At 41.9% G+C, this 15,960-nt stretch overlaps 2 protein-coding genes and 1 long non-coding RNA gene across 11 annotated transcripts in view; 2 read left to right on the forward strand and 1 right to left on the reverse strand.

Annotated features, from left to right (window-relative positions):
- The first annotated feature begins 6,494 nt into the window (after positions 1-6,494).
- Positions 6,495-8,659, forward strand: fabp2 (fatty acid binding protein 2, intestinal). Its single transcript, XM_061246581.1, has 4 exons — positions 6,495-6,755; positions 7,077-7,249; positions 8,031-8,138; positions 8,357-8,659. Exons 1-4 carry the CDS (start codon positions 6,689-6,691, stop codon positions 8,405-8,407), a joined length of 399 nt encoding a protein of 132 aa, XP_061102565.1. The 5' UTR covers positions 6,495-6,688; the 3' UTR covers positions 8,408-8,659.
- Positions 8,660-9,640: 981 nt separating this feature from the next.
- Positions 9,641-10,512, forward strand: LOC133130497 (uncharacterized). The gene is made up of 3 exons (XR_009708959.1): positions 9,641-9,885; positions 10,054-10,164; positions 10,278-10,512. It is a non-coding gene; the product is annotated as an uncharacterized LOC133130497 (long non-coding RNA).
- A 468-nt stretch (positions 10,513-10,980) lies between these two features.
- Positions 10,981-15,960, reverse strand: part of usp53b (ubiquitin specific peptidase 53b) — a 51,010-nt gene continuing 46,030 nt past the window's right edge. For 2 of the 9 annotated variants that reach the window (XM_061245126.1, XM_061245119.1), the window contains exons 15-18: positions 15,480-15,558; positions 14,392-15,119; positions 13,719-13,811; positions 10,981-13,477 (exon numbers count right to left, since the gene is read on the reverse strand). In XM_061245126.1, the coding sequence (XP_061101110.1) occupies positions 13,735-13,811; positions 14,392-15,119; positions 15,480-15,558 (884 nt within the window). In that variant the 3' untranslated portion in view covers positions 10,981-13,477; positions 13,719-13,734. Of the gene's footprint in view, positions 13,478-13,718; positions 14,089-14,391; positions 15,120-15,479; positions 15,559-15,960 lie in introns of those variants that run through there. The other 7 variants (XM_061245125.1, XM_061245117.1, XM_061245122.1 and 4 more) reach the window with 6 other exon arrangements.

Here is a 15,960-nt window from a genome sequence, read left to right on the forward strand (position 1 = left end):
GTAATAAAGGGATCCTACCTGTGTGATTCGTAGAGGGGACAGGGCCAAGCCAATTGAAGACTATAAATCTTTTGCACAGGGGAAACCTAACATTCACAATCGAGTGTCTGTCCTTGTTCTATAAAGCAGTGTGTGCATTCTGCCATGTGTGTATTCTTATTTTTAACACTTTTCCTGAACGTGTGCATACAATTAAGTAAAATTTGTGGCTGTGACAAATTAGATTTGCATCATCCTTAACTTCCTTAACTTGCATTCAAACAATGGCAAACGATACTTTAAGTGGAATAGAGAAGAATGGTGGAAGGGTATGGTCTAGTGAAACAGCGACCCCTAGTGGCTCTGTGGGCCACATGAAGCTTCAGTTCATTTCAAAATCATCATCTGCAGATAACATTCACAGGTTCACTATTTTTCTATTTCCGCATAACTAAAATATTACAGCATATTTCTTGCTTAAATATTGACTGGTTTTATTTACATACACTGAGCTGGACTTCATACTGACTATGCAGTGTAGCTTTCTACACTCAACACTGTACTCAGAGCTCCTCCCTGGCAGCCTGCTGTCAGTCTCCCTCCAGAAGTGTGTCAGTGTGGGAGCAGAGGAGGACTACTCAGCTCTCTAGGCTAGTCACTGTGACCTCCTGCAGGACAGAGCTTTTCACACTATCAACAGTCACTGTGAGTCTGCAGTCACGTCCTCCCCTAAGGCACTGAGAGCAGACTTTCACCAAATGCAGGGAAAACGCAGCTTCTGTGCACATATAAGGGGCAGACTGGCATACAGGTCTGTAGCTGGGATTGGCGAGGCTGCCAGTTTGAATCCCAGATGGAGCTTTTGATGAGAACAATGTTGACACTGTGGCCCAGAATAGTGGCTTGTTTGGGTTCAGACTTTGTGCAGATACACTCAGTTTATTTACTGCTTTAAAGTGGTTTTCCATGAAACTGTGCACAAACATTGTCCCCATTGAGGTGTGCTGTACCAGGGGATATCAAGAAAAACATGACAGCAAAACTATCAGGATGGATGTATGGTGAGCATTTCAGGTAAGTGGAAATATAGATTTACTCTATTTGTGGGTAAACTGTCCCTTTGATATGGAAGAAAACGTGAACAGTAAAATTCTAAAACTAAAAACGTCATAGCAGAGTTACAGTGTGAACACAGAACAAAAAAAATGAAAAATAAAATATTCTAAAAATAAAATAAACTGTGTTTACTATAGAAATCCACACCATTGTGAAATTAATGATTTGGATTAAATGCAAGTACATGATGGCCCTGTTATCTATGGGTCCACAGAGTAACCCAGGGTGGCAGTGTTGATTCATAACTGCTGTTTACACAAACACCAGAAGCGTACTATTTGTCACTTTAATCGCTTTAATATTTTTTTAAACTCCCACAGAGCCGCGAAGCTGAAATCCCACATAATGTAAACAAACAGAAATTATTCATAAGTGTACTGTTCGGAAAGGCCGTGTGGGATTTACAGGAAGTATGTGCAGATAAAATGAGATCCATACATATTTATGTTGTACCCAACACAGGAGAGGCAACTTAAGACACATACCTGAGCTCAGCGTCTCACCTTTTTCATCTTATCCACTGTACACTGTGGCAAATACCCACCACACGCGTGCAGGTGTACAGTGTGCCATAAAGCCGTTTTACATACAACGCCAGGGTCTCCAAGTCCTTCAAAAACCCTCCCTCCCTACCTCCCTACACTGCAGGCCTCCTCGTATGTTCGCCTAGATTCTTCTGTTTCAAAAGGCTTGTATTCATACAAAATAACCCATAACAAAAAGAGATATAAATAAACCATCCATCATCCAAAAGAGAACATAAAATGAAGATATGTATTATAATTATATAATGGTATCATTAGGAAATGCATAATCCTTGTCTAATCTGCAGTAAACTCATGCACAGTCTATTGCAATTAGATAGTATTATCTATGCATTATGCATTATAAGCCCGTTACCTAATGATATTATTGTATGGAGCAGATACTATATTTGTATATAAGTTGTGGGATAATTAAAGCGTTAAAAACTAGTCAAATATTCAAGACCACATCGTGGGAAAGAGGGGTGAGAAGTGAATAAACGCTCAGCTACTGGGACACAGATGTAGCAACGCTCTTGTTTACTGAATGTTTACTGCCTCTCTATTCTCTCCGCAAAGACCAATCTGTCTCTTCTGTTTGAATTCTGCTCAAGCACACTAAAGCCTTGGCCAACATTTTACTTTTGATTGCCAGTCTGCATAGTAGATTTGCATAATGGCAAATGGAATGGAATGATGCCCTTTGCTTTAAAGCGACAGAAGTTCTGCTGGCTTACTGGGGAACTGGGCGTGTAATCAGGCTGGAGTAAGCCTTATATGGGACAACCCTTGTGCTATTCAACAAGGTATTTAAGCAGATTTATTTTTGAGACTGTCACCAGGGGCTATGAAATGAATCTCTGCATAGGACAGGTACCACTGTAGCCAATCTTCAATTCACAACAAAGATGAAAAGGGGACTCACTTTGCAGTTGTCGTCCATATTCACAACAACAGAGCTGATCCTTAAAAAACACTGGCACCTCAGATAATGTACTCCATCTCCCAAATCAACCAGTCTGGGGACCACAGCCAAAATGGAGACACGGCTGCACATTTCCTGCAGTAGGCATAACACTGCCATCGACCTCCCTTTGCACAGTAGGACATGAGTTTGAGACAGAGGTCTGCTGTGAACATTGTAAATAGTATTGCCTTGTTGAACTGTGGCACCTATAGTAGGTCAGTGGAAATGTTGATATCACTCTGTAGGAGTCCACAAGCCCTAGTGAGTAAAATACATTGAGGCATTGGGTCTTAGCTTCGGTTAGTCTGAATGTTGGCCACACCAGTGATCTGCAGGGATGCTGTTCCTGGCCTGCCACACGGACCCATCAACATCATTTTTTAAACATAAGAGAAATCAGAAAAGTGCACAGAAAAATATCAAATATACAGTTCTCCCTTGCGCTGCCACCCTAAGCTTGATTTGTGGGTGGGGGTCTCTGCCGGATATCGTGATACCATGTTTTGCGAAATGCACAGCAGAAATAATTTGATTTGATTTAGATTAAAAGCAATAAATCTCTGAGTCTGAAGTACAACTGTGTACACGCTGCAATAAACAGCATTGGCAACACTAAATGTTGTAAATAAAGAAACAGCAATGGTTGTTGTAGGGCGGCGTTCACTGCAAACTGCTTTGAACAATAAAGTTAACTCTACAGATTCAGAAATAATCATACTAATAGAATTCTATAACTTGCAGCTATAAAATGCTCTAGACATTAGATCTGTGTTGGAATTTTTTTTCAGAACATTTTATTATCCCATTTATTATCTGACTTGGCTCAGACATCAAGACTATAATAAGCACAGAGGTGCAAAACTAACTATTGAGCGGGCAACAGCCACTTTGAATAGCAACAATGTACAGATTTATAGATTCAATTGAAATTGACTTCACATTAATAAGAAATGGGATTATACGTACCTGTTCTGTACTTGGGGTTTACTGTATGTATTGTAAGACAGGCCTACTAAACAGCCCGGCTAAGCTAAACACAGCCACAGCTTTTACTACAGGCAGTATAACAGTTTATGGAGGGAAGACTGCCCATCACAGTCAATGACTTTTGAAATTTGAACTTAAACGAACTGTTTATCTTTTGGCTGAGATAATTGGATTCATTGAAAGGATTTCACAATCTTTCAAACAACCTATAAACATAAAGTCGTGAAACAGACACCGATATGTGTATTAGATAAGGTATTCCACAACTTGTTGGCGTCTTTCTCGTCTTCTGTTTGCTCCAATTTCAGATTAGCAGCGGCACATGCATGCATTGTGTTGCAATCTTTGGTTCCATTGCTACTTCACCTGAAAAATCCAACAATTTACAAGTGTCTTTCTTTTTTAATAGCATTCTGGATAAATTTTATATTGACTGCCCAACCCCCTATTTTATTGAACATTGTAGACTAAGATATTTTGTACACTGTGTATTCTTTTTTTAATCACTGTTGCCGATGTTGTTTATTTTGCAGTCACATTGTTGCAAAAACTCTTGCATGTTTTCTCACAGTTGACACTATGCATATAGCCTACGTGTATACATTTTCTGCATGCATTCTTTCGCTCACTTTCTTTTCATGGTTTTTTGTTAATTTGTAATGTTCATTTATTTGCCCCTTGTTATGGAAACTTAAACACAATGATCTATTCATTGTACATACATTATTTTGAATGATGTGGTCTCATTATAAACCCCTATAATATTTTTTTTTTTCTCATCTGCAAATTATTTTCCCACAATTTAAATGGGAGAGAAATTACCTTCTCTTGTGTGCAAAATTGATAAATAAAAAATCTGATAAAATCAACTGCACTGGGTCTACAGAGTTGGCCCTGCAGGTGCTGGGTGTCGTCACACTTGGAGAAGGCTGGGGGTTACAGCGTTATGCTCAAAGATCAGCAGAGATATCTCCCTAAAACCCAATGGTAGTTAACCCTACAATAATCAATCTTATCAGATCAAGCGTCTGAAGATATCCTTACAGTTAACTTCAGTTTTCTTTGAACAGTCAATTAGTATTCAGTGACAAGGTTTAGTTGCATGTGCAAGGCACAGATCAAGCACAGCGCTTACATGGCAGATTTAAATATGATTTTTAAGCTCAATTTTCCCCTACAACAACACTCTGAGCCTTTACAATTCAGATGATGGTGTATGATGAAGTCCTAAAATACAATGTATGTGCTGGGCTGCCCATGAGTATAAATCAATTTGGCTCCATCATGTTGGCTCCAGATTACCCTTTGTTTTCCCTTTAAAAATCTGGAAGTGGGTGAAATCACCGTAAAGGACAAATGTCACCCATTACTCCCATTCTCTGCACAGACTTTGTAAAGATTAGATGCAAGAGTGCTCCCCCTGTCCTTGAACCAAATACAGTCCTACGAAATGTGAAAAGAGTCACCTTTCCCATTACCCTGACCTTCATGCAAACCCTAACCTTAATGCAAGAACATGCGTGCTAATGATGACTTCATCAGTACATGACAGAAGCCTGGTTAATGACTGCCCTCCAAAGTCAGAAGGTGAGCCTCTACATTTGTTACCAGTTACGTCATTGCCATTGGATGAGAAGAGTTGTCCATGTAGCGTCAATAAAGTTAAGTACCTTTTGTAGCTTTTAGTTAAAGGTCAACATCTTCTTTCTGCCCCCCCCCGTAAACAACTCTGCCCAACTATCTGTGATCAGATTGTGTTACTGGCGTCAGATGTTACATCATGCCCGCACTGTGTATAGCATATGGCGCTTTCAGACTGTTGGTAGGCGTACAATATGCATTGTAAAAACTAATGCACAAGAGATAGCTTCCTCTGGGTGACAGCATGGGAATAGAGAGGTGTGGTTTGAAGACTGATAGCGGCCGCCTTTAAAGGAATTTCAGCATCGCCTGATAACTCCAAAGGTCAGTGGTGGGGTGGACTGAAAAGGTTCAAATTACAGATACAATAATGATAAACAAACATCGTAAAAAAAAAATATATAAGTCAAATTTGTGGTGGCTGGTGAGTCTTAGGCTGTTTATCAATGATAGTTTTCTTTTGCTTGTTTAAAAAGTATTATTACAAAAAGTAGTACATCATTACACAACTTTTCTGTGATTTTGTAAATTATATTAAAATCTGGGTGGCACGGATGGTGCAGTGGGTAGCACTGCCGCCTCACAGCAAGGAGGTCCAGGTTTGAATCCCGGTCGTCCGGGGCCTCTCTGTGTGGAGTTTGCATGTTCTCCCCGTGTCTGCGTGGGTTTCCTCCCACAGCCCAAAGACATGCAGGTTAGGCTGATTGGAGAGTCTAAATTGCCCGTAGGTATGAGTGTGTGAGTGAATGGTGTGTATGCCCTGCAATGGACTGGCGACCTGTCCAGGGTGTATTCCTGCTTTTCGCCCAATGTATGCTGGGATTGGCTCCAACTCCCCTGCGACCCTGTTCAGGATAAGTGGGTTAGGATAATGAATGAATGAATGAATATTAAAATCTGCTATAAAATTACATTGTTCAGTTGAAATACACCACTAAGGACTCAATACCTAATGGAAAGCTCCAGTGTTATCACGTATAAGCTAAAGGTGTAGGAAGAAATCTGATTTCAGCAGCAAACATTGCTTAATTGTGAGTAAAATCCCCTTTTGTGTACACTGCAAACATTGTTCAGTACAAATTAGTGACAGTGCCTTTCCCACTGAAACGCCATTGGAGCCCGTGTTTACTCAGCAGAATGACTTGTCAAAGCGCCCCAGTCAGACCTGCCTTAAGTAAATACAAGTGCCCAAAGGAATTGCTGTGTTGAATGACAATTCAGTCGCATTGTGCACAGCAGAGTTGACTGCCAGAAACACACACACAGACTGCAGCACTACAGCCAGCAAGACTCTTCTTTTGGCACACATCCCCACAGCCTTGGAGGGCAGATTTATTCTGCGTGAGCTTTAAGCAGCCACATCAGCACAGATAAGAAACGCCATTAAGGACGGACACGGTTTAAAAGGGCAGGTGTCGGGTCCAGGGAGGGCACTCCGCAGAGCAGCGCCACACTCACACACACACCGGCAGCCATGACGTTCAACGGCACCTGGAAAGTGGACCGGAGCGAGAACTATGAGAAATTCATGGAGCAGATGGGTAAGAGGCACTCTCCTGGGGCCGCCTGTCCTGAGAACAGATGTGATTTTGGAGAGGCCAAAGAATATGAAAAGACCAGGAGGATACTGCACACCGCACTGCTTGGCACTGTTGCAAAACATGTCCATAGTTCGGCCATCATAGTTTAAGTGAAAACAGAGCTGTAGCGGGAGAATGGAATGAAAGCACGCTTACAGTAAAGGCGACTTTTATAGCGACCGTACCGGCGTTGCGTTCAGGTGGTCTTTGAGTGACGCACCGGCGCTTGCGGCGGTTGGTTAGCCTCTGAATGCACTAAGCTCTACAACTCTCTTCAAACAGGCATCAACATGGTGAAGCGGAAACTGGCATCTCATGACAACCTGAAGATCATCATAGAGCAGAGCGGAGACAAGTTCCAGGTGAAGGAGAGCAGTACGTTCCGCACGGTGGAGATCAACTTCACCCTGGGTGTGAGCTTTGACTACAGCATGGCTGATGGGACTGAGCTGACCGTGAGTGAACGCTCTCTGCAACACTTTTCACTTTTGACATTGAGCATCAATGGCTGTTCTCCAGAAAACAACTAATAATAGGCTTCTTGACCTTGCTATTGTGCATCTCATTCACACAGTATATTGACATACAACTTCATGTCTGAGAATTAAACTACGGGGTGTCATCTGATTGGATGTACTGTATAGTGACTATATGCTGTAAGAATTAGTTCAGAAGGGGAGTCACACAACAATATGTACATACTGGGCTCTGCTTCCACAGGCTCCCTGGGCCTTCATATAATTCATATCACATGACTTCCAGCTTTAGTAATACCCAAATAAGGGTAATAAGGTTAGATTTACTGCATGAGAGAGAGTGGGCTTGGGCAGAACTCCCTCACCATCCCCGGGCCCCTCTGATCTAAACCACAGTGTTCCTCATTAATTACAACTACGGATAATACTGATTAGCTGTTTTAGTAAAAACACATTAGTAACATTACATTTTTACATGAGTAAAAACACACACATATATAACATAGCACTCATCTACACATTTTATCTCCAACTGTAGCAATCTCACACCAAGCACGTGTGTCTTTTCTGAAGTCTGCTATTTTTGGCATCTTTTGAAAACTGTTCAATTTTGTTCTCACCATTCCTTAGTTACATAAAATGCCATGTTGCACTCTTTAGCATTGGTTCTAGCAGATGTGATCCTTTTGTCCAATTACAAATGGCTGCAATTACAAATGAAATGTGTCCCGGCTGAACTGTGCTAATGTGGTGAAAACAGGGTTCCTGGGCCCTGGAGGGAGAAACACTTAAAGGGACATTCAACCGGAAAGATAATGGAAAACAACTGCTTACTACCAGGATTATCTCTGGTGATGAGCTGATACAGGTTAGTCACAAGTAACATTTAATTGATAGCCTGGTAGGATTAACCTGATAGAATTACCTCACATGATTACTTCAATGTTATAATTGCAACTTGACCCTGTGAAGATCTACTCCTCATATTGAAATATATTTTTAAACTAAGACCAGAAAGACTGCAAGTTCTCCAGAAATTCCATGAGATGTATTCAGTATGTGAGATATTTCTACTCTTCACCTCAGTCCTACAACTATGAAGGAGTCGATGCCAAGAGGATTTTCAAGCGGGGTTAAGGAACTACCAGTGATCTGCAAAGATGGCAAACCTCGCTTGAAATTACCTGAAACTCTGCAGTGCTGCTCAAGTCTGAAGTTCCATCTTTCTCCATACTGCACACCTGTGTGAATGACACCTCTGGTCTGAGAATCACCAACACTTCCTGTACAACATATCACATGGGCCAGATGTTTACAGTTTATGTCTACAGGTGGTGCTCTGCACAAGTTTAGATATTTATGAAAAATAAAGCCACTTCCCAAATGCCAGTAACTTTGCCTGTTTGTTTTGTATTGTCTGAAATCAAGTCCTGTGGTTGTACCCAAAATGCTCTTTGTATTATCCGATACTTACATTACACTGAGGTGAAATTCAAATGATTGCAATTCATTCACAGATCGAGCATCGAACAAACATTCACATGGCCAAATTATAACATCGATTTTTTTTATTATTATTTGCTTTGGATAAAAGCATCTGCCAAATGACTAAGTTGTAATTTGTACTTTTCATGTGGCAACTAAATGGGACAGGTGCTGTGCAATTTTGGGGAGGGGAAAATGGCAAATCCCTTCTAAAATCATCTTTCAAAAAACTTTGTCTGACTGTCTCAGTATGCAACCATCTGGTGCTAACACCCAGCATCTATTATTTTTTTTATTTGTACAAACAATTCATATAAAACATGGAAACACTAAAGTGGTCCAACACTAAAATCTACTGATAGTTATTTTACAGTACAGGCCACGTGTTGGCACTGTACCTTTCTGTCCAGCTTGCATTTTATGACATCATTCATCACACTGAAGTACATCTGCGTTTTACTCTCAATTATGTATCTCAACTATCTTAACTGATCTACATAACATAACTGTCCAATATCAACTTGTAATGGATACCATTGAGTTGAGTAGTTAGCCCTCATGCTTGCCTGTTACAATATCCCATTTAAAATACGGGAATAAAGTATGGTAGTATTTAAACACGAAATATTATTACAGAACTATACTTTTTTGCGGACAGAAGCCCGTAAATATAAGGTGGAGACATTTTGAAGTGGGTGTGTAATTATAGTTACGCAATGACAGGTTGCAGTGGCCGTTGTGACCACTAGATGGTATCGGTATAATACTGGAGTTCGGTGCGCCTACGCACATCCGTGATTTCCGGTTAAGAGTCTGAAAGAAATGACCAATGGAATTAGATAAACATAAAATTTAGGCCGTACTTCCTAGTTTTACAAAATCTTCATTGGCTCTCAAAAACTGGTTTCGAAGAAGGAAGTATCCCTTCATTATTTTGCTTCCAACATGGAATCGGAGAAGGAGGAAAAGGAAAAGAGAGGGGCATTAGTAATTTTACCTAAACACACGTACTGGTTTGACTTTTGGGTGTTTATCGTTTTTGACATCGCCTTTTTCCTCGTAATGTATTTTGTAGTGCCCTAAACATTATTCCCGCTTCTTGCTGCTGTTCTAAACCTACAGTAAGCCAGGTACAAACGTCTTCCGTATTCTTCAGTGTTTTCAGTAGCTAAGTGTGTACGTGACAACTCACTTGTAGCCTGCTTGGTAACGGTTTGAATGAACGAATATGGGATATGTTAAATATGCATTTTTGCTCGTATAGGTTTAATTTGGTTTCTTCTTTTATATTTATGTAGCACTCTTATCCCAATTAATAGCCTATTTGAGCCAGATGACTGCATGCGAGTTATACGACGATGAATCGAGGGGAACGCCTGGTTTGTGTGGGATAGTTTGATTAAGTCACGGTAAGTAACGTTAACCTATTTACATTCGCCCAAATATTGAAATGAATGCTTAAATTATACTCGTACTATGTGCTTACTGGACTGGCAACAAAAAATTCTATCTTCTCTTACAGACGTCTTCCCTGGAGTTTGCTTTAACCAACTGCCCCCAGCTGACTTCATTGTGTGCGGTTATTTTCACGCCGAATGTGCCTATAATGCTGAAGTGCATCGTGTAATGGAATGAAGTATTTTGACATGGAGCAAGGTCTCCAATACAAAATCATTAATATTTATTTAGCTATGCAAAAAATTAAGTGTTCTGATTCATGAAATGGGTTAAAATAAATACGGTTTTCTAAACTGGCACCGGAATGTACGACTTTTCTTTATAACAAGAACAAGGATGCTCAGTTGGAGTCAATCAATGGGATCTGTTCGCCATGAGTGCTTCACTCTGTTTCAGTACACATTATTGATTTGAATCAATTGGTACAGCAAGGTTATTTATATAAAATGAACTGTGCTGGTATGATATAAAGTTTTTGATGCAATGATTAACCTGCTTTATTTCACAATGACCATCGATACTGTCCATAATACTAAACTGATTTGGCTTGCCAACGTCAGCCAACTGTGGGGTTGGAACATAAATGGCTATGGCCACCAAAAGAAACGGGACTGGGCATATAGTCGGACAGTGATCTATAGACGACAGTCTTCGTAATTGAACGTCAATAGTTCGTTTTTCAAGCGAGCTACCGCTTTAGACTCGTTTATGGTAGCCGAGATTACTCGATTTACAGTGCAGGGACGAACCAAAAACTCAACTGGTGTTTGAATAATGAAGTTTATTAAACAAAATAAATTTTACAAAAGTATCTCCAAAATATATACATGTATTTTTTTATGTTTCCCGTCAGACAAATCATGGCATGTATTTTACATGGAAGAAGGCACCACAGCAGCACCTGCTGAGCATACATATACAAAAATATCCATGCAACTAAAAAAAAAGGTGATGGCAAAATGAAGTTAAAAAAATAATAATAAAATGTATCCATGGTGGAAAAGAATTTAAAATGACACAGGACAGGAGAGATTGTGAAATAAATAATAACGCCAGCTCGTTCTCTTTCACTGAATACAGGTCCTCTTGGCATTTAAGACATAATTCATGTCGTATGATTTTGATTGAATTTATTTCATAATGCTGAAATATGACTGTCTTAAGTTTATCAAAGTTTGTCGATTTAGAATTTCTTAATTGACTACCCACACAACTGAGTCACTGTTCTGTCTTTACTGAGATCTGCTCCATGCTTGCTTTGATTGTGCTACACGTCTGCTAGGTGCTTAATCCTGATCACCACTCTGATGAAGGACTTGGGTTGTGTCTGGAACAGCCTCCTTGCTATCCTAGCTATGCAAATGTTGTCTACTAAATATTATCTACCAGTGTGCATTTTTTTTAGTATGCGATGGACAGTAGCCAATTAAAAAATAACCTCCATTCTATGTTCCGGTGATACTGCTGAAATGTCATAAGACGTCCCGCTCTTGGGAGGAAAAAAGCCCTGCTTCCTTCCTCTTGACCCAATGATGGCTCCATCTCTTCCTCTGTGGGACCTACTAAAACGTGTGGTTTACTTCCCGAAATGTGAGCTCCCGAATGCACCCAGGGTTGTGTCCAAAATAGTTCACTCGCCTACTAGTGTACAAGTTGTATAGTAGGCCTCAGCGAAGCCCTGGGAAGAAGTATATCCTCCAGGGATTTTCAGTACGCTACACTGAGAGAAATTTGCCTACTTAACTTTCGCATCCATTGTAGTTCACTTATGTACTCAATAGCAGGCAAGTCAGCGGACTCAGCAGTGCCAGGATCTTGTGGTTGAGAACTGTAGTCGGCCTATATAATTTCTGTAGTATAACTGACATCACCTCAGTCTATTCCAGGAACGTGAATACAAAACAACAGATGCACTAGAGCAGTGGTCTCCAACCCTGGTCCCGGAGAGCTACTGGGTCTGCTGGTTTTCGTTCTTACCCTGCAATTAACTATAATCAACTGCTCTAATTTAATTAATTAACTCACCTCACCTGGTTACCTGGGTCTCAACAGGTGCTGATTTTAAAGTGAAAACAAAAACCAGCAGACCCAGTAGCTCTCCAGGACCAGGGTTGGAGACCCCTGCACTAGAGTGTATGCATAACATACATCATCAACCAATCCCACTCAGTTTGTGATTCTCATTGGGAATCAAACTGGTTAAAAAGTGCATTTCACCTAACTGTTAGATGGGTCTCAGCTGCATGAACTGAAAAGAGACCAAAAGAGAATCAAAATTTAGCATGCATTAAAGGCAAAGAAGTCAGAAAGACCTGGGCTGGATGAACGATGACCGTTTTGCACTGCACAGAAGGGTCCACCTCAATCCTGTGGCAAAAGGAACCCCAAATGATTTCAAAGACGGTCATCTCCAAACCTGATCGTCTACCTAAGAGCCAATTCCTTTCTAAAAGTTTCTGTTCTGTCAGAAAACATGCTTGTTTAAATTTCTTTCTTAGTTTACAGTGTGTAGTTCTTACCGCATGGCAAACTTTGTCATGCCACTCATCCACTGTATAACACAGTTGACAAGTAAAATACATTTTTTAGCTGTTTCAAAGACACATCTCCTTCCCACACGTTTTTATAGGTCTCGCATATCGTCAAAAATGAAAAAAACAAAAAAAACAAACACTTGTCTACATAAACATATCAGGATTTCAGTACATGCTACAACTATTAAATACCAGATATGAAACAAATTGCAGTACTCATAATTGAGTGGGAGAAAATCCCTGACTTTTTATGCTATGCAAAAATGTTTCTTTTTTTTTTGTATCAGGAAAAGTTTGTCCATGAGTGTGTTAATGCTACAATGTGCGTGAGTAAACCTTCATATCTTATAAATTATTTGCATAAAAAAAATCTGAGAAAGTGCAGTTTAAAGGGTCATTTTTACACTTATTTTACATGTTAGCTCCAGGACCCATAGTCATTTGTTTACATTTTTTCCAGACAAAAATAATAAAATAATGGCTTCTGTTTTATATTTGGCTCACCCCTGTGCAAAAACCATAACAAAAGCCTGCCCCCTGGTGGCACAACCTGAAATTACCTCAAACCAAAATGGAAGTTGGAAGTTACTTCACAGTCTCTAGGTAGTTAATAAATCCCCAAGTTTATTTTCTGGGTATAGTTGTCCTCATTTTTAATGAGGTGAAGGACGGATCCTTTTCGAAGGAAAATCCACTTCTGCCATACAGTTAACGTTTTTGCATATCACACCTAGAAGGAGAAATTAAACCACAATGGATACAGCATTAATAACCATCTAAACATCCATTTAAAATAGATTTGCACATTTTAAGAACCAAACATATTACAGCTTGTAATTCACCTACCTTAATTTAAAAATAAAGTATGGTGACTTCAGAAAGATTATAATGATACATGTCATCATTACATGGAATAAATAAGCACAGTAAAATAAAGTACTTCAGCAAAGATCCGGTGGCGACAGACTTACCAGCCTGCAGAATGCATCATAAAAAGCCGTGTTCATCCAGACCTTTCGGAGTGACTGGATTCCATTTTGCGGTGGGTTTACTTGTTGAATAGCCTGGAATCAAACGGACATAACACGCATTAAATGGTGAATGGTAAATGGTTGGCATTTATATAGCGCCTTTATCCAAAGCGCTGTACAATTGATGCTTCTCATTCACCTATTCATACACACACTCACACACCGATGGCAAATGGCTGCCATGCAAGGCACCGACCAGCTTGTCAGGAGCATTTGGGGGTTAGGTGTCTTGCTCAGGGACACTTCGACACAGCCCGGGCGGGGGATCGAACCGGCAACCCTCCGACTGCCAGATGACTGCTCTTACTGCCTGAGCCAATGAGACAACTGCTATTACTGCCTGAGCCAATGAGACGACTGCTCTTACTGCCTGAGCCATGTCGCCCCATTACAATGACAAACACAGAAAGGGAAGAAAAAAACGTCTGAATCCTTGTTCATATGAAATGTTGAAGTAAATAATGTACGATCCCATATCGAGTGGGGAGCAGTGATCTTCATTCCTTGCCTGGTTTCTTGGGTCTGAACTGGCTGCTGAAACAAAAGGCACACGCCCTGCAGAATGAAGACGAGCGGTGTGGAGGGTACCTGGGTCAGGCCCGGGTTTGGTTACCTGGGTCAGGCCTGGGTTTGAGGTGCTCTGAGTCCGCGGGGGCGTCCCCCGGATCACCCCGGTCCCTGGGCTCTGGCGCCACCCGCTGGTGGTGGTATTTGAGGCGGTACGTGTCCGTCATGCAGTTGTCCACAGTGAAGTAGGTGGTGAGCGCGACCCCTTCTCCCGGGCCCTCCGGGTCAGGGCTGGGCCTGGGGCTGGGGAACCTCTCGCTCGATTCGCTGGCGGACGAATCGCTCCTCCCGTGGTGGGCGGGGCCGCCCCTGCCGCCGGGGTCGGGGGACAGGGGGTGTCCCGCGCACCTGTGCAGGACGGCGTAGGCGCGGGCGGGGTGGGGCGGGTGGGACGGGCGGGGGCTGGTCTGCGAAGGCTCCTGGAGCAGTCTGGGGCGGAAGCCGGCCCCGTGCCTGTGCGCGTATTTGGCGGGGGGCAGGGGCGAGGCGAGGCCGGGACAGGGGGGCTGCGGGGCCGGCCCGGGGGACTCCAGGGGGGCGGGGGATTCGGGCGGGGCCGTCTCGCTGTTGCTGGACCGGTACGCGCTGTCCTCCTGCTCGGAGAACGGTCCCGCCAGGTCGTCTGAACTGTTCCACTCCGAGCTGCTGGTCTTACCCTGCTGCTGCAGGGCGGGGCTCCCGGTCCGGCAGCCCCTGTCACTCACCAGGGCCGGGGGGTCCCTGTCCACACCGTTCCTCCTATCAGAGCCCCCGTGGGGGTGCCTGAACCGCCTCCTGCCAAAGGAAGATCACCATGGAGATCACAGCCCATAATTCCCATGCTTGGCCAGAGCTACAGAGAGAGGACCTTCGATGGGCCGATGGAAGCAAAACTATGAGCCAATTCTGCTGTCATTCTGTTCTCTATGACCACTGGAATAAACAGAGCATGACAAATGTACAGCTTCCAACTGGAAACCCAAAGGTTGCAACGGATTACACTTGGCTTGGAATCAAAGGAGAGACCAAAGTATGAACTGGTCAAATATTCAGTATTAACCATTACATTACAGTACATGCTCTTTCAACATAGAAATGTTAATTTTGTTTATAATTATATTTACAATTATATCATATTTTAGTTTCTTTTTTTACCTTAAACTCGGGCTGGATTTGAGGAAATGGGCATCTTGAGCGATGCCATCCTTGCCTTTAATTTTGGCCTGATAATCCCCTGCAGGAGAAACACAGAGTGGGTTTTATAGCTTTGCATTCAATTAGAGTAGTGTCCTCTGGCACCTGACAGAATGCTGCTTATCCTAGATTTTAAACCATCAGCTAAACACTGAGTGAAACATGTAAATGTACAGCTACAGTGCATCAGTTTGGTGCAGGATGTGCTCCTGTGTGAGATTTCAGGATCCCCTCGTCCCCTCCCCAGGAAAATGGCATTTCTGAGATGGCAAACTAGAAACAGACAGTGTGGCAAACCAATCTGCACAGACAGAAAATACTTTCCAACTGATTTGAAGAATTCAATATGGTGCTTGTTCTTAATTTTTTTTTTACAGGTCCTGGAGCACCTGTTAAGATAGACGTAATCATGAACACCAGTACGTACCAAAATATTTAAATA

The sequence above is a fragment of the Conger conger genome, chromosome 6 (genome assembly GCF_963514075.1).
Source record: "Conger conger chromosome 6, fConCon1.1, whole genome shotgun sequence".
Taxonomy (NCBI): Eukaryota; Metazoa; Chordata; class Actinopteri; order Anguilliformes; family Congridae; genus Conger; species Conger conger.